The sequence below is a fragment of the Pteropus alecto genome, unplaced genomic scaffold, assembly GCF_000325575.1.
Source record: "Pteropus alecto unplaced genomic scaffold, ASM32557v1 scaffold24, whole genome shotgun sequence".
In the NCBI taxonomy this organism is placed as follows: Eukaryota; Metazoa; Chordata; class Mammalia; order Chiroptera; family Pteropodidae; genus Pteropus; species Pteropus alecto.
The window spans coordinates 23,921,211-23,944,361 of record NW_006439192.1 but is presented as its reverse complement, the minus strand read 5'-3'; the positions used below and the strand labels follow the sequence as shown (position 1 = coordinate 23,944,361).

Here is a 23,151-nt window from a genome sequence, read left to right as displayed (position 1 = left end):
GCATGGCTGGATGTAGTCACTAGTCTTCTCCACACTCTCTCCCACAGTTCTCACCTCTGCTCTAACCAAAGTTGAACAAATATTTAGAGAATGTTGGTTTGAAGGGAAGTCAAATTATTAACGTACTCTAGTGCCCTATGTCTCTGTCAAGCCTCATAAGCATCATATAACTTATTTCCTGTCTCTTTTTTTCCTATTTATTTTATAGTGTCCATGGAAAACATTGGAGAACAAGGTAAAATATATTATTGTTTCAGATAAAAATCTTAAAATGGTTTGAAATAACAACTAGAATTCACTTAGGTTTGGTTGGGATTAATAAATTATTCTTTGAGAATGTGGAAACAGGATGGGGTTAAAGGCATCTCATTCCCTTAGTCCCCAGACTGAATTATGTCAGACACTTGGCAAAGGACTCTTCCCTGAAATGGCAGTAATTGTGCCAAAGGTTCTTCTGGCTTCAAGATACGGGAATATTAACAATTTCCTGTTTCGACTCAGAGTATTACCCTGTACTTGTGTCACTTATATAATCCATGGAACATATAATCAGTTCTAGTTATCTCACACTGATTTAAGTGCCTTATTGGATATTATAATTTTTTAATGATTCTATAAATATGTGTGCCATCATTCTTTTAAAAAGTTAAACTTACTATTAAAGTTTTAAAATATCAAATAAACTAGCATATTTTAATTAGCATATTTTACTCAACTATATCTTACAGAATTATTATATATTAATCTGTATTCCATAATTAATCATCACTGTATACAAAATTAATATTTTATATTTGCATAATACTTCAAGAATAAAACACCACACAAAGTGTGTTTATATGCATTACCTGAAAAAAGCATCAGAATGCTTTTCTTAATAATTGTCCCATGTAATAAGTAAGACATTTAACTTCTATTAGAAGAGATCTCTCTTTGTCCAGATGGTCTCTGTTTAGATATGTTGTCATTAAAACAGTGAGGGCCACTACATTTGACTTTAGCTAAACAAGTAAGTAAGCAAACAGCTTCTCATGGAGGAACTGCTTTTGCTATTTTTTTTGTGAAGCAAAGTTCATAAATTCTGAATGTTTTGACATTTCTTTAATGCTACGTTTATTATTTGGAGTTGCAGGCATAGCTTCCTACTTTTAGAGTTTACAAAAGGTCCCTGTGAGCCGTTTGCCAACAGATAGGCCTGTCTGTGGGCGAGAGGCTTCTAATCAAGGGTATAGATCTGATTATGTATTACTAGGGAATTTTTTTTTTTAACTCTTGGCTTTAAGTATAAAATCTTATTCATTGAGTTGTGCTTATTCTGGTATAACATAAATGAACTTATTTATAATAAAAATTAATAAATAATAAAAATTCAAAATAGAATTAATTTATTATAACTGGTAATTTTGTTATTTTAGAACAATCAGATCTTTTGTGAATACCATGACTTTAATATGTATTTGCATATTACAGTGATAATTATGTTTCTCTCACTTTAGTTGTGTGCCTGATTGCTTATCATCTACTTTTTGCAATGTTTGTCTGGTCATATTGGAAAACTATCTTTACATTACCAATGAATCCTTCAAAAGAAGTAAGTTAAAATATTAGCAAAGTTATCCTAAAGATGGAAATCAATAATATTGATATCTGAAGAATGAATTTTATGTCTTCTTACTAATTCTGCAAACTTACTGAGTGTAGTGATTTTTTAATATTAATGTGTCTGTTAGTAAACATTTGAATTTTCATTTGGTAAATATTATTTGTATACCAGATGAGTATTATATTTCCAATATTACATCTGTTAAGTGTTCCATTTCTACTTTAGAATTAGACATTAGGATGGATGGATAGATGGATGGATGGATGATAGACACATAGATAGATAGATAAATAGATAGATGATAGATAGAGCTAAAAGTAGACGTGCTCCTATTATAATTATCATACTAATGGTTTATTAGTTAGCTGTTAGCCACCAAACAACAACAAAGTAATGAGTTAACGAATGTCTCCATTCAAAGTCTGTAGCTAGTCCACAGCTGCCAGTTACCCAGGCTCCTTCTATTTTGTTCCTCTGACATGTGTAGCCTCCCTTCCCAAGGTCACCTTTTGGCTTAAGATATCTGCTCTGGTTCCATGTCTGCATTTCAGCCAACAAGCTGGAAAAAATAGGAAAAAGTAGAAGTAAATATTCTTCCCTTTAAGGACACTTTTTGGAGTTGCTGATGCCATTCCCGGTTACATTTAGAACTTAGTCATATGGCCGTTTATATTTGCACAAAAGGCTGGGAGTATAGTCTTCATTCTGAATGGTCTTCTGAACCAGATTAGGAGAAGTAAAGAGTATATGTTAGGAGTCAACTAGCAGTCTAAGCCACAGAAGCTTTTAAGTAAAGCGATATGATCAGATATACATTTTGAAAAGATCATTTTGGCTATTTGTTTCTAGGTCTTTAATCTTAGTTAAATATTTTTGGACCAAAGTGCTGTGTCTTACTCATTTTTATTTCCTTGCCATTTAATCCAGTACACATATGTTGAATAGAAATACACTTTGTTCCAGTAATAATAGTGTAATTTTAGTAGGTTAACCTTAAAAAAAAAGTCTAGGCATCACTATAAATTGTTTCCTGAAATAATCTGTTTGAAATGAAACTGGTCAGAAAGGCTAATAAATATGCTATATGACCTAGGAAAGAATATTAAAAACAAAACCACAGATATTTGCACAGAATTAATGGTATGCTTGGCCTAGAATGAGTTAGATGTAGTCTTTTTTTCTTCTACTGTCTACTTATTTTTCTTTTCCTACTTCTTTTTTCTTCTTTCCTATCATGTTTACTTCTTTTCTATCATTTCTCTTACCCCCATCCTGGACTTATTTGTAGGTTTGAGGGAAAATGCTGACTTTTATCATAGGCGATCTCATCCATTCTGATGGCTTACCTATGACCTCTGTGTTAAAAATTTCCAAATATATTTCTAGCTCTGACCCCTCCTATGAATTTCAAACATATATTTTCCTGCCAAACATAGCTTCTTGATCATTCCACTGACACCGCAAATTCAACACGTCAAAAACTGAACTCATCACTCTCTTCTTCACCAAACCATGATTCATCCGTTTCTTATACCAATTAATGCCACTGACATTCACCTCATCATTCAATACAGAAGCTTGGCAGCCATGCTTGAATCCTCCGCTTCCTCACCCCTCTGCCAATATCTCGATTCTGCTGATGTTTTCACGTCCTAATAGTTTTGTTTTAGTTCCAGCTCCTTCTCTCTCCCTTCCTCTCTCTTACCTTCCTACCTTTTTTCTTCTTCTTGTTGTTCTTCCCTCCCTCCCTTCTTCCCTCCCTCCCTTCCTCTCCCCCTTCCTTTATTATTATTGACTTAATTCAGGGTTTTGATCACCTATTTTGTCTGAGACATTGTAATCTTCTCCTATATGGTGTCACTGTTTTCAGTCTTGCCTACATTTCCTTCTCAGAACTCTGTAAGAATTCATCATCCACCTGAAGCTGCAGTGATCCATCTAAAAACAAATTTAATACTTTCACGCTACTGTATCTACTCTGTGACTCCACGTATTTCACAGGGTGAAGGCCAGTCTCCCTGGTCTGGCAACAATGACTCTTGTCTAAATTTCTGACTTCCCACTTTACACTCTAATAGTTCTTAATTACATTTCTAATAGGAATTTCAAATTCAACATACCTGAAAACAAACTTCTGATTTTCCACCTACTCCCCCAATTCTTCTATTTCTAAAGTTTTCTTGTCTCAATAATGGCAACTCCATTCTTCCATTTATTCAGGTCAAAACAAAACCTTGGAGTGATCTTTGCTACGCTTTTTCTCTCAGACCTCCATATCTAGTCAGTTAGCAAATTCTGTAAGCCGTACCCTTAGAGTACTCACAATATGAGCTCATACCTGCTCCATTGCCTCCACCTTGGTCCAGTCCACCATCATCTCTTGCTTGTAGAGTTCCATCCCTTTTGATAAATTTCCTTGCTTTCATACTTTCCCTCTTCTGCGTATTTTCAACACAGTAGCCAGAACGGTTCTTTCAAAAACAAGATATCATATTATTCTTCTCCTCAGAACTTTCTTGTGATATCTGAGCCCACTCAGAATGAAAACATAGATCCCTACTCTAGCCTAAAAGGCCGCAGATGGTCTGGCCCAACATTCTTCTCTTTAATGTGTCTTCCATCACAATGGCTTCCTTGCTGTTCCATCGACATGCTAAGTGTTTTCTTCCTCAGGGGCCTTGAAACCTGCTATTTCTCCTTGACCCGGAATACTCTTCTGTGTGACCTAGTCTCTCACTGTCTTCCTATCTTCATGTCTCTGTTCAAGTGGTGCCCTATTTTCAAGTTTTTCTATGATCACTCTGTCTAAATTAGCAAAACCCTACCCCTAGAGTTTTTCTATAAACTGTACCTTGCTATTTTTTTATCCATACCATACTACTCTATAATAACACATTACATATTCATTTTTTATACCATCCTTAGAATATAAGCTCTAAAATAACATGAATTTTATCTGTTTTGTTCACTAATCCATTGCTAGTACCTTGGGCAGGATCTCACCAAGAAAAGGTACTCAATAAATATTTGATAAATGATTGAAAATAGGGAGGAAGTTATGTGTACAGATGCGAGTTTATATTTATAGCTTTGGCAGGAAGTAGAAGTGACTTCTAATTTCTCCCTAAAATTATGTGTGAGATGATCAACTAAGAATGGTGAGAGAATTAGGTTGTCTGAGGTTTGGGAGAACAGAGAAGTTTGAAATAGTTGTTGGATAGAGTGGAAAATGAAATGATACAAAACACAGAAGAAATAACACACTGTTGGGGGACCAGTCGAGATTAATGATAGTGAATTTATAGCTATACCAGGCTTTGTTGGATGATTTTTCCACAAAAGACATATTTACCTTATTTGATTCATATGACTGTGTGGCACATCTCGTGCTACTATTTAAACTAAAGCCCTTTTGACCATCAAGGCTGCACTCCTGTCACTATACCATGCTCTAGCATGGAGAGTGAACACCACAGTAGGTGGGCGTGCCCAGGACATCAATTGAAATCAATTGGAGCATGGAGAAAAATTAGCAGAATTTCTATTTATATGTTATTCTTTGAATGTTTCTCTATTTTTTAAGTTTCACATATATAGTGCATTACATATTAGTTAATAGCACATCATATAAATATATATATAGGTGGTGTAATCTTAAATTATTTTTAACTGATAGGAATACATAATCAAAAGATTTTGGAGACCATTGTTATGAAAGAAAGAGCCCTTGATTGATGGTTAAGAATCTTAGGTTATTCTGTTAATAAAATTAATAGATCTTGGGCTAATTTTCTAATCGATCAGCAGCCAAAAACCCCTCCCTGGTAAAATAAGAGTCCTAGACTTAAAGTGACAATAAAGGGTTCTCATGTGCTAAAAATCTTTGAAAAATGGGACTAAAAAAGTAGAAGAGGTAACATGAGAAAATAATGTTAATATTTTCTCACACTTTGAGAGAATGTAAGAAATCCAGAACACATTAATTCAAATTTATATTTTCATAGCAAGATTGTTAAATATTTCTCTCAATATAAAAGCACTATACTAAATTATATTTAGAAAATGGAGCCTAGGCAAAAAGGAAAAGGAAAAAACATGCCACACAACTAGTTCACATAGTTTACATTCTGAATTTCTTTCTAGTTAAATTTTTTCACATAATAGTCCATCATTGGCTTATTTTCACTTCTAATAACAGCATAATATTCTCACTGAAATTTGTAAAAATTTACTAAATTGCATCCCAGCTTGGATTTTTAGGCTGATCCCAACTTTTCATATTATAAATGAATGTTAACATGTTTATACATAGAACTTTACCCATATTTTGGATTATTTCCTTAAAATAAATTCTCAGAAGTAAAATTACAAGATCAAGAAAGTTTAAGACACTTGCCAAATTGTTTCCCAAAAGGACTGACGATTTACATACAATGCTTCCAGTTTTATCAGACCCTTGGCATTGCATGTTATTATTAAGAAAATTGTTGCCAAATTCATAGGCAAAAAAAGTTGTTTTAATTTGTGCATTGCAGATACTTGTGAGATTATATGTTTATTTTTATCCTCAGTGAACAACAACTAACAAAAAGAGCTTATAATTCTGTGAGTTTTCTGCTTGTTATTAGATTGTAGTTTTTTTCTTAATTTGTATATCCTTTTAAAATTGTACTTTCCTTTGATCTGAAAACTATATTGGAGCCCAGATCTTGATTTCTGATACTAATCTCCAGTAATGGGAAGGACGGCTCCTTGGAGAAAATGCCAATACCTAAAACCAGGACTGGACATATTCAAGATGAGCCAAGAGCATCTTACAGTGCCAGAAAGGAAATTCAAACAGACTTTCATAGGAGTTCAAACAGACTTTTAAAACTTTTTTTATGATTATCATATTGGAGTCCAAACCAATTTTTCTCAAGTATTTTTTAATTGGCAGTATAAGAAGTAAAATTAGTAATTAGTTCTTTTGAGTGTTAGAGGAGAATTCATGTAATAATTATCCCTGAGTTAAAACCTACTTGGGTGAGAAAACGTGCTTGAAAGATTTGTTTCTATTTTTGTTACTAACATCCAATTAAAAAATTTATCCATTGAGCCAAATTTGTTTATTCTTCCATTTTACTTATTAATATACTAATATTTAGATAGAACTCTATAGTTGATAAAGCATTTTTACATACATATATGCATTTACAGCAAGGGTTTCTGGCTGCTGATCAATTAGAAAATTAGCCTAAGAGTTTCACAAATATCTAAGGAAATGAGTATTATTATTATTATTAGTTCCTTTTCTAGATACATAAACTAATAACCCGTGAGGTTAACAGAGTTGCTCAGATTTCAAACTCTATTATCTTTCTGAATGTATATACTATATACCATTAATATTTTATAAATGTCTTTTCTGGATCAATATGCTACCATTTCTTTGAAAATACTAATTAAAATTTAAATCCGTTCCACAGTTCCATCTCTCTTATGCAGAGAAAGAATTATTGGAGAGAGAGCCAAGGGGAGAAGCCCATCAGGAAGTTCTTAGGCGAGCAGCCAAAGATCTTCCCATCTATACCAGGACCATGTCTGGAGGTAGACGTCGATAATGAATGTTTTGGCACAATAGCTTGTGGTGACTGTTAGAGTGCATATATACATGAAACTGTCAAACACTCATTGCAAAACATGGTTATATCTTGGATTACTATTAAACATTTAATGCACAATTAAACTTTTACGGCACACTTCTATAAAACAGAATGGAAACGTGAATAACAGTGCGGCACAGAGATCTCAACCAAATCACAACTGACTTTACTTCTATTCTGCCTACTTAATTGTGACTCAGTGAAGATGTTAGAACTACTGAAATCTTAGTTTGTAGTAGTATTCATTTTTTTTAAAGTTTTAATCTATAGACCTTCCTACTCATATTCAGTTTAATTTAAGGGAGCACTATCTATAATGAACAGAACATTAATAATTTTGCATACATTTAAAACAGCAATTTAAAAAATTATATAAAACAATTTAGGTATTGGTACAATTCTTCATCTTTAAAAATGTATGGTAATTTTTTTAAACAAATGCAACTCAGTCTTTTACTGGGATCAGATTTTTAAGATAATTTAACAGCTATCTAATTAAAGAATTATCTTAAAAACTAACACACATAGACTATTGATACTTGCCCACCAAGACTTATCCAGAAACTTTGTGAATTTAGACCTGCGCTGTCCATTTTGGTGGCCATCAGCCCACATAGCTACTGCGTGCTTAAAACGTGGCGAGTCCAAATTGAGATGTGCTTTAAGCGTAAAATACACAACTTATTTCAAAGTTTAATATGAAAAACGAAGCATGTAAAATATCTCATTACTATATTTATATTATTTATATCTGTTTCTAACTCACTTTGGAATCATAATTGAATCTAACTCCTAGTCTTACACACAATATTTTTTCTCTTTGTTTCCACCGCGTTTCAATGAGCAAGTGGTAATTCTCTGATTTAATATTATGCTACTGGTTCTATCCCACAAAGACAGAGATGTGCTTCTGTATAAATGTATGTATACTTATCCTATATAAACCTAAACAAATATTGAGGAAACTTAAGCCCCTTAAAAATAAACTGCACGAGTTTCCAAAACTAGTTAATGACAGTGACAGTACCAGGTGCAAAAACCTAGTCTCCTCATTTCTAGTGCAGTGCTTTTCTCCTATACCCCTTGACACACAGAATTAAGAGAAAGGGGGAAGCATAAGTTATACCAGAACAAATATTAATTTTCATTAATAATAACAATTATACTTTGCATTTAAAAGTCATCTTCAGGTATTATATGTCTGTTCCCGAGATGAACTTATTATTCCCATTATGTGTGACAGTCTGGAATAGAATCTGAATTTCCTAATATAATCTTTATATTTTTGATGCAAAAATTCTACATGCCTGCTAAAACCAGTATTAATTGATTAGAGGCATTGTCTAAATTAAATTGTACAAAGAATAATAGATAACAATTCTGGTGTGATTGATCCCCTTCTGCAATGTGTAAAATGGAAAGATAGGCATGATTCAGAAGGGACATTTCAGTGGAGCAGCCACCGTAGCACCAAGGCAAGGATGTGAGAGCGTCTTTTTTATTCCCCCCTTCAGCCACACCCCTCTGTGACCCTTGTGCTCTATGGATATCTTCCTTCTTCCCCATGGGAGAGTCTGTGGGCTAAAGCAACTGAAAGGTTCAGTTGTTGCTCATACCCGTTACAGAGAATTGAGGAGAGTGGGTGGTAATATAATTCAGGACTTTACCATTCATTTTAAATCCACAGTACTTCCTCCAAACCCAAAAAAGAAAAATGCCAGCTGCCTGGCTTAAACCGACTGCCGTACACGGAGAACAAATTCAAGCAAAAACAGACATGGCTGTGAGTATAGTAAGGCAGGGTATTACGAAGACTGCTCATCTCACTTCTGTTTGCCCCGTGCTTTCTTCTTATCCACCCATCATCTGCTTTCTTACAGGGCTCTCCAAACTTTATTATGTTATTTTTAATTTTTATTTTTATTGAGGACTGTTTACTTTTTTTAGCTCTCTCTTGCCCTTGATCCTTTCCCACAAAAAAATTTGTAATTTTTGACTAAGAGGGTAACACTTGGAGATGATGTAACTAGTTCAGCATTGTACATGCATTTCGATAACATTTTCTTTTCAATATTTACCAAAAATGCTTTAAATTATGGAAGAAATATATGAACAAATTCTCAAAAAAATTCAATCAAGACTGTTAAAATAAAATTCTCCCCTGAGCATTAGGAGTTTTTAAACAATAATTGGTTCATTTTGAGTTACACTGGGATAATTCTAGTTGAACATAATATGGCACACAGAGTGTTTTTTAATTAAAAGACTAAATTTCTGCTTATAAAAGACAAAAACAAAACCTTATTCTTACGTTGTTTTGATTTGCTATGAGTTATTGTCCACTTTAATTTGAAAGCTTCCCCCCGCCCCAGTGCACTTTAGAGATATATAATCACCATCTGGAAAGAATCTAGCATTGTCCACCAAATGTTTCCTGGAGATTTTGTGACTTTAGACCACACTGCTCATTATGGAGCTGCTAGGCCCTTATAGCTACTGAGCACTTAAAATGTAACTGTAAGTGTGAAATACATAACAGGTTTCAAAAGCTTGGTATGAAAAAAACATAAAATGTTATTAATATTTTTATATTGATTATACCTTAAAATAATATTTTAGCTATATTAGGTAAAATAAAATATATTATTAAAATTAATTTCCCCTGTTGCTTTTTACTTCTTTTAATGTAGCTCCTAGAGAATTTAAAAGTACACGTGTGGCTCATGTTAAACTAGTATTTCTCTGGACAACACTGCTTTACACTTTAATAATTTTCATGAGCCAGTGAGACCTTACAGCATATCACTGTGAATATACCTGTGGGACTTCTTCACTCAAGAGATAAACAACAAGGCCAATTCAGCCATCTCTACAATTCCTGATGATTAAGAACTTATTTCAACATTGAAAACAAATCCATCTGGACCTTGTTATCTAAGAAAAGCTCATTTTATTCTTAGTTTATAGCAACTATTTCCTTTTTCAGAGATTATACTATTAGCTAACATAACCTCGGTAATTATTTATTGCAAGTGTTTTTTTCAAATTTTAAATTCATTAGTTTGGTTTTACTGATCCTACTGGATTGCCAACTTAATAACTGCTTTCCTATAATTTTTGTAGCCTGCTTGCATCCTGTAAGATGCCTGTTGACTGAAATGGCCTCTCCAAATCAGTCATCCATAATTGTCTTTGATATATGTATTAGAGAAGAAAAAATTAGGACTTCAGTTATAATAATTGAAATTCTCTGTTGGAAGTACTTCTCATTACTCACCTCTAATCTCATCTCATCCAACAGAGAGGATGTGAGATCTTTCCCAATTCGAGCAACATATAGAGTTTACTCACTAATTTCTAAAATGTGGTTGTATCTTCACCTAGTTATCCTGGCAGAGTACAAGAAATGATGTAATTGAAGGAGACATTCTGTTTACTTGGATAGAAATGGATATATTTACATCCTTTGTGAGCCTTACTGTAAACCCTGACAATTGAGAATGCCTTAGAAAAATTTCCCCCAAAGATTCTCTATTTTGGGGAAGCCTCTCCAGAGAACTGAGGCTGTAGGCAAGTCATTCCATTTTTGCATTTTAAACAGAGTCGAGTGTCTCATTTTTACCAAATTGAAATCCGGTGTGCTTTTTAGAATTTACATTTGGATAGATGCTAAAAATCACTTAATTACTTGTTCAGTTCACTGCTAAATCTAAGGCTAAGTGGAGATTTTTATTCCTAGCAATCCGATATTGTGACAGATGCCAACTTATAAAACCAGATCGCTGCCATCACTGTTCCGTCTGCGATAAGTAAGAAAACCTTTTTTCTTCTAAAATGTCTACATGCTAGTGGTCTTTTTCTTAATATGTTTCTTTTCTCACTGTTCTCTGGATTATTTCCTTTTCTCTTTGTTCATGCTTCTCAGACCTTTATTTAGGAAATGTACTGGCACAATCACTAGCATTAATGTGAGTGCGGGTTAGGGCCACGGTCGGTTGTCTCTTTTCCCCCATTTTCGCACACGCTGACATGAATGAAACACATGAGTTTTAGCACCTCAGACTTGTCTAGTTTGATATAATAAATATTTCTGTGACTTTCCCATTTTTGTGAAGATAACTCAATTGACTTCCCAAAAGTCAGATGTTGTTATACTTAGTATAACGACAAGAACAGTACTACTTGACTTAAGGATTGATATTAAAGGGAAAGTTTTATCCAGACTTTCGGTGAATCTGTTGACATTTTGTACTTTCTTTAGCATAAAATAGTTGTATATTAACATATTGCTTTGTTTTTTTTAAATGAGATATTTGATTTGCATGTTAAAGCATGTATATTTTGAATTTAAAGTTCTATAATTGTATCATAACTGAAATTGGATACAGTGTTGATTTTAGATGAGGATTTTTGCTATTATTTAATTTTTGGATAAATAAATAATTTTTTAATATTTTACTTGCCACAACTGCTTTGAAATAACTTTTATATTTCTTTTTTTATAATTTAATGGGATTAAGTTTTTATGGAGTATTGAGTTTTGTGTGTATATTTTTTTTTTAGATGTATTTTGAAGATGGATCATCATTGTCCATGGTGAGTATGGCTCTACACTTCAATGAGTTTCCGCCCCTTATAACTTAAAAAAATGGAATAATTATCTATTTAAATCTTTTTATAAATGAAATCTTGCCTTAGCTGATCCAGCAGGTACTTTCAGATTTAATTTCTGATATTTATTTAATTAGTTCCAAAGAGCCTTTTTTTCAGGAGAATTTCTATGATATAAAAACTGTTAGCTTCACATTTTAAAAGTTAATTTCTCATATTTGCTCAGAACAAATGGTTTTCTTTGTATGCACATGCATAAGAATATAGAGATTCTAGACTACTCCCCAGAAGTTACACCAAAATGTACATATAAATTATACACAATACCTTACTGGAAGTTAAAGTAAGGTATTGTGTATAATTAATTCATTTAAAGCTTTAACAATTTGTTTTACATAAAACTTGTCATTAAGGAGTAGAATAGCAACTATGCACGTATATACATGTTTAAACAAGGGTTTCCACTTAGAATTCATTAATAGTTTTTAAAAATTTCTAAGTCATGAAATTAGGTGACTTAATAGGGAATTATTTGAAAGATCTAATTAACTAATGAGGGTTAATTTTTCTAAACTACGGGGATAATTTTTCATCCCAGTGTGGACATACCTTTGACAATCATACTGAGGTTGCCAGCCAGGTTGGATTTGGATATTAAGCATGATTATTCCACAAGCTTTCTCTTCAGGCACTTGAGAAAGGTAGACATGCCTACAAGTCTACACTAGGTGTAGGTCGAAACATATACGTACAAGAAATGGTGATCTTAACAATGGAGGAATGTCAGGTTTACAGTGTTCTATAGCCCTCGCCAGGATACCGCTTCCTTTTCTCCACTTAGATTTTCTCCTTTGAATTAAGGCTCCTTAACTCCTATGAGAATGATGTTCTTGAAGAAGGAGCTCAATAAACAATTTCTCTTTGTATTAATTTTCATCGTACTCATCCTTTCGTTTATTTCATTCATTCTGTCCTCATTCTCAGCATCTTCCCCCCGCCCCATATCTTCAATTAAAATAGTCTTAATCCTTATGTTCCTCTGTTGACCTTTCCAAGTAGCACGTGCTGTCAGTGCCCCACCCATGGCCCCATGACCCACCTGTGAGTTCACTGCACCTGCAATAGACAGTCCCATGCTCGCTGACAGCTCCCCACCTGACACCTGTGTCTGACTACAGTACCTTTTAACTTGCTGTGTTATTGTTTCCCTGCACTATTGCCTCCCCTGCTGTGGCCACTGTCCTAGGCACCATCTCAGCTCTGGTCGCTCTCTTGCAGGAAGCAGTAGCCAGACTGATCTGTGAAGGGTTTGGTTCCAAGGGCCTAATATTTACCTGGTGCCAGCTGAATGGAACAGCCATTTTATTTTTAAATTTCAAATTAAAATTTGTAGATTATACACACTATGGTTCTAAATCAAAAATAAAAAGGTACATGTATTCTAGTTTCCACTAAAAATAAATATTAGCATTAAATTTAAATATTAAATGTTATTATATTTACTTAAGTATAAAATACATATGAAACTCTAAAATACCTGGTCTTTATTACTGACTTTCTGCTGTGTTTTCTGCCTCTGACATGGCAAATTATATCATGCTTTTACATAGAAGTTAAAGTAACCTAAATTAGATATTATAAAAATCTATGATCAAGGTCATTTTTGTTTCCATAAAAGTGCTACTTATCATTTAATATAAAAACTGTTCTTACATTTCTGTAGGAAGAGAAAGTTTTCTTATCTCTCCTCACTTTCCCCTCGTCCATAAAAGAGTCATTGTCTTCACTCACATTATCCGAAGTCTTACAGTACCCCAGCCTGTCTACCCGTCCCCTTCTCTTGAAAACATCATGATTAAACGAAGGGAATATCCTGTGTGCTTTGCAAAAATATACAATTAAACTTTTTCAATATTATTTATTGCCATTATTTCATTCAGATTCATAAAAGACAATCTCAGTAATTGGTTTGCATTCACAGTGGAATCTTTGGAGCTGCAAATATAACTTTCATACAATGTGCATCCACAATTTTTGGCTTATTTTAAGACCCTCAAGTTCCAAAATTACTAAACCTAATGCTATTCCTTTGGCCTTATATTATTTGAGATAGAAAATATAAACATTTTTCTTCCTTCCCTCACCCCAATTTCCAGTTTATTCATAAGCCAAGTAAATTTTTGCCTTTAAATTTTTTCCCCCCTCTTTTAATTCACCCCCCCACCACTTCCACCCCTGACCTATAGATGTTGCCCTTTCCCCTTAAGAACTGGATCTCTGAAGGCAGGGCGTCTCCTCCCACACGCTTGCTGGGTGCGCCCGGGGTCTGGCGCACCCGGGGTATGGTCTGCGGCTCCACCGGGGGCGTGAACCCAGGACCTTCTGCATGTAAAGCAGACGTGCTAACCACTACACTGGGGAGCGACCCTATCTTTAAATTTTTTAATAATTTTTTTTTTTTATTGTGGTAAAATCATTTACATGAGATCTACCCTTTTAACAAAATTTTAAGATTATAATATAATATTGGTGGAATCATGGATATGAAACCTGGGGATACAGAGGCTGAATGTATATTTATTGAAAAATAAAAACAAAAAACATATAAATGGACCTGCGCAGTTCAACCCTGTGTTGCTGAAAGGTCACTGTATAGTTACATGGTTCATGACTGAGTAAAGCAGTACTACCTGTCAAATTTTAAAAATCTAAACACAGAAGTTCCTTTTCACTGAAATGGAATTTTTAATGTTTATATGTATAAAGAAATCTGATGAATTGTACCTGAAGACATGCCAATACTTTCCAATGATAGGAAACCAAACACTGTTAAGGTTGAGCATATGTATATCTAAGTTAAAAATGTAAAACTCATCGAAAATGTTGTTTCTGTTTTGTTAACAGGGTGAACAATTGTGTTGGATTTTCAAATTATAAATTTTTCCTTCTTTTCTTGGCTTATTCTCTGCTGTACTGCCTTTTTATTGCTGCTACAGATTTACAGTATTTTATCAAATTCTGGACAGTAAGTCATTACCTTGTTGACTTTTTTTTTTGCTATACAAAAATATATGTTTTAGTGAATTATTTCTGACACTAATTTTATAAACTAGAACTCATTATATATAGTCAGTCCTCACTATTTGCAGATTCTGTATTTGCGAATTCACCAACTTGCTAAAATTTATCTGTAACCCCAAATCAATACTCACAGAGCTTTTGTGGTCATTGCAGACATGAACAGAGCGGCCATATATTTGCATTGCTCCATGTGCGCATGCCCAGTAGAAATCAAACAAGGCAACACTTTGCCTTCTTGGTTTAACTCTCATATTGTTAAACAAGAATGCTTTTCAGTCTATTTAATGCCCTGTATTTTGCATTTTTGTGCTTTTTGTTGGTGATTTCGCTGTTTGAAATGATCTTCAAGCATAGTGCTGAAGTACTGTCTGGTGTTTCTGAGCAAAAGAAGACTGTGGTATGCTTTTTGGAGAAAATACATGTATTAGATAAGCTTCTTTCAGGAATGGGTTATAGTGATGTTGGGCATTGAGTTCTATGTTAATGAATCAACAGTATGTATCAAATAAGATGTTAATAAGATGTCTTTAAGCAAAAAACACACAGGAGTCAATGTTGTAACTAGAAGCTCGCAGGAAAATACAGGAACCTAACCCTGTATTTTCCCTAGGAGAAATGATTCACTATTCACAAATTGAGTGTTCATGGCAACTTTATAGAACACAACCACTGCAATAACAAGAATTGATTGTATAAGAAGATTTCTTTTTTTAGTGTTTGAAATAGAAGTGTTTATGTATAAAAAGGTTTTTTTTAAAAAAACTATATAACATCTTGAATTTTAGTAGGTATGGCTTGATTAGACTTTAGGTAGCTTATCTGTTTTCTGCGCTATTTTAAATGTAAGCAAAATGGAATTAAAATTAAGTATTTTAAATATCTAAAGATATTCCTCATGAACACCACCATGCAATAGTAGAAAACAGTTATTCCTTGCGAGGATTGCTTTATTTTTTTTTTTTCACAAAATTATCCTTTATTATGGTAAGACTTTTTGAATTTCTAGATCATTTATGTGAGATTTGAACCACATTCATTACTAAAGATTTATTGAGCACCTGCTGTGTCCCTGTTACATTGCCAAGCACTAGGAATACACAGGTGCATGGACGTGCTCCTAGCATTCAAGTACACTCCAGTGTCCAGCCTGAAGAATAATCCCTAATGAATGTCTGAGAGCCTGTCAACTCACTGCTCTTCATTCCTGTGGGTGGTTATAGTTCCAACCACAAATATATTTGTAAAAGAATGACCATAGTTTACACAGTGAGGACTCTGTTGTCAAAAGCTGTCAGTAAGATCTTGTGACCTGTGTCAGCCTGACAGATACCACAGAATATTGAAACAGTGTGATCTTCTCTCAGAATGGGACACCTCCTAGTAGCTCTGTTGCTTCACTAAGTATCCATAAGCCCAAACCTGCCATTCTAGAGCAAGCACAGGTCCCTAGGAAAATACATATAATGAAAGTTAAACTGGTTTTGCTTTGAGATGGCCTGTTTTATCTCATGGGTGGTGTAAGTTTTATTTTAGACAGGTGTTACGTTCTAGTGTTTATCTTTTCTGTGATGTTGTTATTTGAAATAGCTTGAAGCATTATTGTGGATGTGTTATATGTGTTCTTGTATGTGGTGTTGTTTGTAGTAATGTAAAACATCAATGAGTATAGTAGCTAAGTTGTGCCCATTTATCCTTATTTCCTGGCATTTCGATAAAACTATTTATAAATCTATAGTATGTTAAAACATTTTCAGGTAGTAAATTCAAAAGTATATTTTATAGATCCTGTTATAGTTTATACACATACTACCATACTACCATAATGTTTCTATGATTCAGTTATACAAAACAAAATAAATATCCCAAATTTGAATATCTTTTCCATATATATTTATATTCAGGTAAACATTTATTTTAATCTGATGCAATATATTTTTTCTCAAAAATTTAACATAAAGCCATGTATCTTTCTCCATATCTAAATTTAAGAAAAATTTTAAGCAAAGAAATAAATCTTACTTATAAAAGTAGGGGAATACTTAGGCCTTTGACAAAACATTTTATTTTCTTCCTTTTTTTATAGAATGGTCTACCTGATACTCAAGCCAAGTTCCATATTATGTTTTTATTCTTTGCTGCAGCTATGTTTTCTGTCAGCTTGTCTTCTCTGTTTGGCTATCATTGTTGGCTAGTCAGCAAAAATAAATCTACATTAGGTGAGTATCCAATTATTGTAGTTAACAGAATTTTAAATACATAAAGAGTTAATCATCAAAAGTTGCCAGATTATTAAATGCCAACCTGTTCTAAAGTGGTAAAAATTATTCTTATTTCCTACATTGTTTTGTGGGATGTGACTTAGACACAAACAATTCACTCATTGCATATATTTATTGATAGTTTGTTGTATTGCATATATTTAGTGGTGAGCAAGGGCAAAACAGCCTAGTGAGGGGCACAGAAAATCAGCAAGCAAACGTAAAAGTAATTACAAAACGTGAAGTACTTTAACGGAGACAAACAAGATGCTGAAGTATGCATAAAGAGTTGAGGATGGTAGACGGGAACCTATTTAGATAGAGTGGTCAGGGAAGAGCTCACCAAAATAAAATGTATTTAACCTAAGAATTCAGTCATGTAAGGGCCAGCACATCTCCAGCAGAGAAAACGGTATATTCAAAGGCCATACAGAGATGAGATGCAGCAAAAGCAGCACTTAGAGGGAAATATAAAACTATAAATACTTACATTAAAAAAGAAGAAATATCTGTAATTTCTCTATACCTTAAGGAACTATAAAAAGTAGTAAACCCAAAGCCAGCAAAAGTTAGGAAATAATAAAGATTAGAGAAGAGATAACAGAAATAGAAAAATTTTTAAATAGAAGATCAATGAAATCAGTGAGTGGTTTTTTAAAAAATATTAACAAATTTGACAAGCCTATAGCTAGAAAGAAAAAAGAGAAGACTCAAATCATGAAAATCAGAAATGAAATGACTATAATCTTTATAGAAATGAAAAAGGATTATGAGAATACCACGTACAATTGTATATTTAAAAACTAGGTAACCTAGATGAAATGTACAAATTTCTAGAAACCCACAAACTGCTGATCAGACTACAAAGAAATTAAAAAAAAAAAAACCCCGAATAGATGATAACAAGTAAGGAGACTGAAATCAGTAACCAAAAATCTCCCAACAAGAAAAAGCCCAGGACCAAGTGGCTTCCCTGATGAATTCTACCAAACATTTAAGAAGAATTAAACCAATTCTTCTCAAACTCTGCTAGAAATTAGAAGAGAAGAAACACTTTCTAACATCCTATAAGGCCAGCATTTCACTAATACCAAAGCCAGAGGAAGACAGCACGAGGAAAGAAAACTACAGACCAATATCCCTTATGAATATAGATGCAAAAATCTTCAATAAAATACTAGCAAACCAAATCCAGCAGCATATTAAAGGGACTATATGCCCTGACCAAGTAAGATTTATCCCAGGAATGCAAGGTTGGTTTGATATGCAAAAATCAATCAATGGTAATATATCACATTAATTACATGAAGGGGAAAACCACATCATTATCGCAACTGATACAGAAAAAGTATTTGACAAAATACAACACCTTTTCATGATAAAAACCCCTAACAAACTAGGGATACGAGGGATTCTTCAACCTGATAAAGAGCTTTGTGTGAACCCCACAACTAATATGATGTTCAATGGTGAAAAATGAAAATCTTCCCCTTAAGATCAGGAACAAAACAAGGATACCCTCTTTCACTGCTGCTTTTAACACTGTACTGCAAATTCTAGTCAGAGAAATTAGCCAAGAGAAAGAATTAAAAGCATCTAATTGGAAAGGAAGAATTAAAACTGTGTTTTTAAAATAAATGATATGATCTTATGTATAAAAACCTTAAAGAATGCACGATAAAAACAGTTTTTTTAATAGCTAATAAACAAGTTCTGCAAATTTTCATAACAAGATAAATATGGAAAAAAAATCAGTTGTATTTCTATACACTAGCAATGAACTGTCCCAAAAGAATTAAGAAAACAATTCCATTTACAATAGTATCCAAAATAGTAAAATACCTAAGAATAAATTTAACCAAGGAGGTGCAACACTAGTGTAGTGAAACTACAAAACGTTGCTGAACAACATTAAAGAAGATCTAAATAAATAGTGAGACTTCCGTTTATGGGTTAGAAAATGTAATATTGTTAAGATGGCAATACTACCCAAAGAGATTTTCTGATTCAGTACAACTCCTATTATAATTTCAATGACCTTTCTTGCAGAAATAGAAAAGCTGATCCTCATATTCATGGAATTTCAAGGGCCCCAAGTAGTGAAAAGACATCCACCAAAAAACAAAACAAAATTCTTACTCTTTTCAAAACTTACTACAAATCTATAGTGATCAAAACAGTGTGGTACTGGCATAAGGACAAAGATACATAGAACAATGGAATAGAATTTTGAGTCCAATTAAAATTAAACGTCTTTGGCCAAATGATTTTCGACAAGGGTACCAAGACCACTCAATGGGAAAAATAGTATCTAACAGACAGTGGTGGGACAACTGGATATCTATGTGCAAAAGAGTGAAATTGGACCTCTACCTCATACAATATACAAAAATAAACTGAAAATGGTTCAGTGACCTAACAGAAAGAGTTAAAATTGTAACCGTCTTAGAAGAAAACATAAGGATAAATCTTCAGGACCTCAAATACGGCAACTGCAGCTCCCACATGTACAGTGAGCATAACCACATACAATGTATAATCTGCAGTAGATCCTGGTTTGGACAAACCAGCTTTAAAGGACATTTTTGGTTAGCTGGAAAAAAGGTATGATTGGATAAGATAAAATTTTAATGAAATTGGAAAATGGAACTGATGGACTAAAAAGCAGGTTGTAGAATGTATGTATAGTCTAATTTTGGTTAAAAAACTGTAGATTTGTATATATCTAAATCCAGTCATCCATCCATCCACCCATCTATCTATAAAAGATCTAGAGGATGTAAAGTTTAAACTTATTTGCTTGTTTGTGTTTTCTAATTTTTTGCAATGCATATGTGTTGCTAATAATAATTAAAAGATTACTTAAAAATTTAATCATATCCTGTGATTGTTTTAAAATAGAATAAACAATCTATACTGCAGAGCTGTTGGTAGGCACATTAAGTATTCACAGGGAGCTAGCCATTCATTTTCGAGTTACCTCGTTTCATTCAATCACTTCTAAATATACGAGTTACTAGTTGATCTATTCTTTAATCATGTGATTGCTCTACTGTCTTTTATAGAGGCATTTAGAAGTCCAGTATTTCGACATGGAACAGATAAGAATGGATTCAGCTTGGGTTTCAGTAAAAATATGCGACAAGTTTTTGGTGATGAGAAGAAGTATTGGTTGCTACCCATTTTTTCAAGGTACTTTATTGTGAAGTTTTAAGGTTTTAAACTAATGAGAGTAATCCAACAAAAGAACCCTATAATTCTGCATAGAAACTCTAATTATTTCTGCATAGAAACTCTAATTATTTCTTAAACAATTATTTTATGATTTACTATTATATCAACGGGAAATTTGTTAACTTATCTCCCTAAACATACTATATTGAAACCAGTGTCTGATACACGGGTTTCGTCCATAATATAACTATGTTCTGCTCGCAGACATCAGCACTTTAGCAGAGTTTCACTGCTGTCTTTTTAATTGCTCAGTTGTAAGTTCTGATTTTAATTATAGTCTAGGTGATGGCTGCTCCTTTCCAACTTGCCTTGTTAACCAGGATCCTGAACAACCATCTACTCCTGCAGGACTGAATTCAACATCTAAAAAGTAATTCAATTTTTTCTCTATTTTATTTTTGAATAATGTATTTTCCCCTCACGTATCCTTTGGTTATACGTTTCTTTGAAAAAAATTTCAAGAACATAAATTAGTTTACTACGGTGGTTTTCATTTGAAATGAGGGAGGGAGAAAAGTATGATTGGGGAGGGGTACATAGGGAGCTTCAATTATACTTGTAAAATTCTGTTATTAATCTAGGCAGTGAGTAAACAGGTATAATTCTCTATATTTTGGTTGACTGAAATATGATTTTTTAAAAATGTAACACTTAAAAGAAAAAGAATTGTAAGTCCATATTAGCTCCCCTAGTAATTAGGTGAGCAGACAAGGGAAATTTTCCCTTTGACCCTCTAGATCTTTCCTCTATATTGTAATTGTTACAAGGAGATTAGAAAACTGCCCTAGATCAGGCCTTTGGGGATCAAGTGGAATCCCAGACACCTCCTTGACAGTTCCATTAACAATGCATACCATACTCTTGGTGGTCTTTCAAAGATCTTTAAGCATTATCTGAACCATTTCTGTGGAGAGAGAAGTGAAGGGGCCTTAGAAATTTATAGTCTGGAGACTTTTGTCCCTGCTTTGGTTCTGTTTTGGTCTGTTTTGGTTCCTGTCTATCTAAGAATTTCAGGAAGACCAGGAATTAGATTCTGACTTTGTTACTAACCAGCAAAAGGCAAAACTACTTAAACTTTTAAAAACGCTGTACATGTATGAATGTTTAAGTTTGAAATACTAATTTGTGTATCTTTAAGATAGTTATTTGCATATGACCATACTTCTAATTTTGAATGAAAGCCAATAGCAAAAGCATAACCATAATAGCATTCTTAGTTAAATTTTAGAGATTTTCTTAGTTGCCAGAATGCCATGTACACAGCACTTATACCTACACTCCTCCCATCTAGTGCATATTTCTTGTTGATCACAGTACTTTTTCCTGTGGATCTTGGAGTGACCCCAGAATGCTTTTCAAGGCAGTGATCCTGGCAGCCATTCCAAATTATTTTTAATTGTCACAAGATGAAACTTATTTGCCACCTCCCCGTCCCTGGAGTGAGCGATGTACAGACTAGACTCTATCAGTTAATGAGGAGGCTATTCTGATGTGTTTCACAGGGATATTCAAAGGTACCAGAGTCATGCCATGTGGCTTGAAAATTCCACAGAGCTAAACGTTAATGGTTTTTTCTGTACCTCGGTGCAGAAAAATCTAGTTTTAATAAGTTATTTAGAACATGTTTTTAAATTTTCATAAAATTTAGCAGTAGTTTTCAGTGTTTTTTACCTTTGTTAAATGGTTTTGCAGTTTAAGACTATTTGGGTTTTAGAGATATTATCTCTCCAACTATATATGCCATGGGCTTTGAGAGAAATCCTGGTTCTGGTTCTATTACCCAGCTAGGTGATCTCAAAGAGGTCAAGTAACCAGGTTTCTCCATCTTTTCCTTTAAATATTGAGATTGGATTTTGACAGTTAAATTGTCTTCTACAGAATTTTATGATTTCCCCTGAGTAGGCCATATAAAATTTCTATGGTTAATGCTGGTGTCTCCTCTGTGCTCCAGAGTTTTGTCTACTCAACATTATCATTTAAATGTCTTAAAGTCATTGACAGCTGAACAGGCGCAAAAGCAGAACTCTTGATTCCAGCCATCTACATCCTCACACCCACCCTAAACCAGATTCTCCTCCATTCTTACATGTATGTACCAGTATTCATGACCATTCTTTTCCTAGGGGCTCAGGCCAGAGACTTTGGAGTCATCCTTGATTCCTTTCTTTCAGTTATCTTGTATTTACTCCATTTGCAAATCCTGTCAGATGCACCCTCAAAATATATCTGTATCATTTTTCACATGAATTGTTTCAATTCCTTCCTAACTGATCTTGATTCTGTTTTTGCCCTACTCCAGTCTACTCTCCATTAAGAAGTCAGAGTGATCCTTTTAAAACATTAATCAGATTTTGTTATTCTTCTGCTGAAAACTCTCCAGTGATTTCTCATCTTAGAATAAAGACTAATGAGTGTCCTTACTTACCTTGTCCTGTCTAATTTGGCCCCTTACCGCTTTCCCATCACTTATAATCCTTGGACACACAGATCTTACTGTTCATCAGATATACCAAGCATGTCCCTTATTTAGTGCCTTTGTACTTGCTCATTCTTCTTCTTAAACATTTTTCATCCAGAATTCTGAATAGTCTGTACTTTCTCTTCGTTAACTTTCTACTCAGGTGTAACTTCACAATAGAGGCCATCTTTGAAAACTCTTTGTAAAATAGTAACCTGCTCCTCCACTTCCCTGTAAACCGTTTTTCGGGGGGTGGGTGGG

General features: G+C 33.7%; 1 protein-coding gene across 1 annotated transcript in view; it reads left to right on the top strand.

Annotated features, from left to right (window-relative positions):
* The first annotated feature begins 208 nt into the window (after nt 1-208).
* Nucleotides 209-23,151, top strand: part of ZDHHC2 (zinc finger DHHC-type containing 2) — a 28,680-nt gene continuing 5,737 nt past the window's right edge. The window contains exons 1-9 of the mRNA XM_006916424.3: nt 209-235; nt 1,497-1,591; nt 7,072-7,192; nt 10,988-11,057; nt 11,812-11,844; nt 14,764-14,884; nt 17,024-17,156; nt 20,264-20,390; nt 20,710-20,802. Coding sequence (XP_006916486.1) covers nt 214-235; nt 1,497-1,591; nt 7,072-7,192; nt 10,988-11,057; nt 11,812-11,844; nt 14,764-14,884; nt 17,024-17,156; nt 20,264-20,390; nt 20,710-20,802 — 815 coding nt within the window. The 5' untranslated portion in view covers nt 209-213. The remainder of the gene's footprint in view (nt 236-1,496; nt 1,592-7,071; nt 7,193-10,987; nt 11,058-11,811; nt 11,845-14,763; nt 14,885-17,023; nt 17,157-20,263; nt 20,391-20,709; nt 20,803-23,151) is intronic.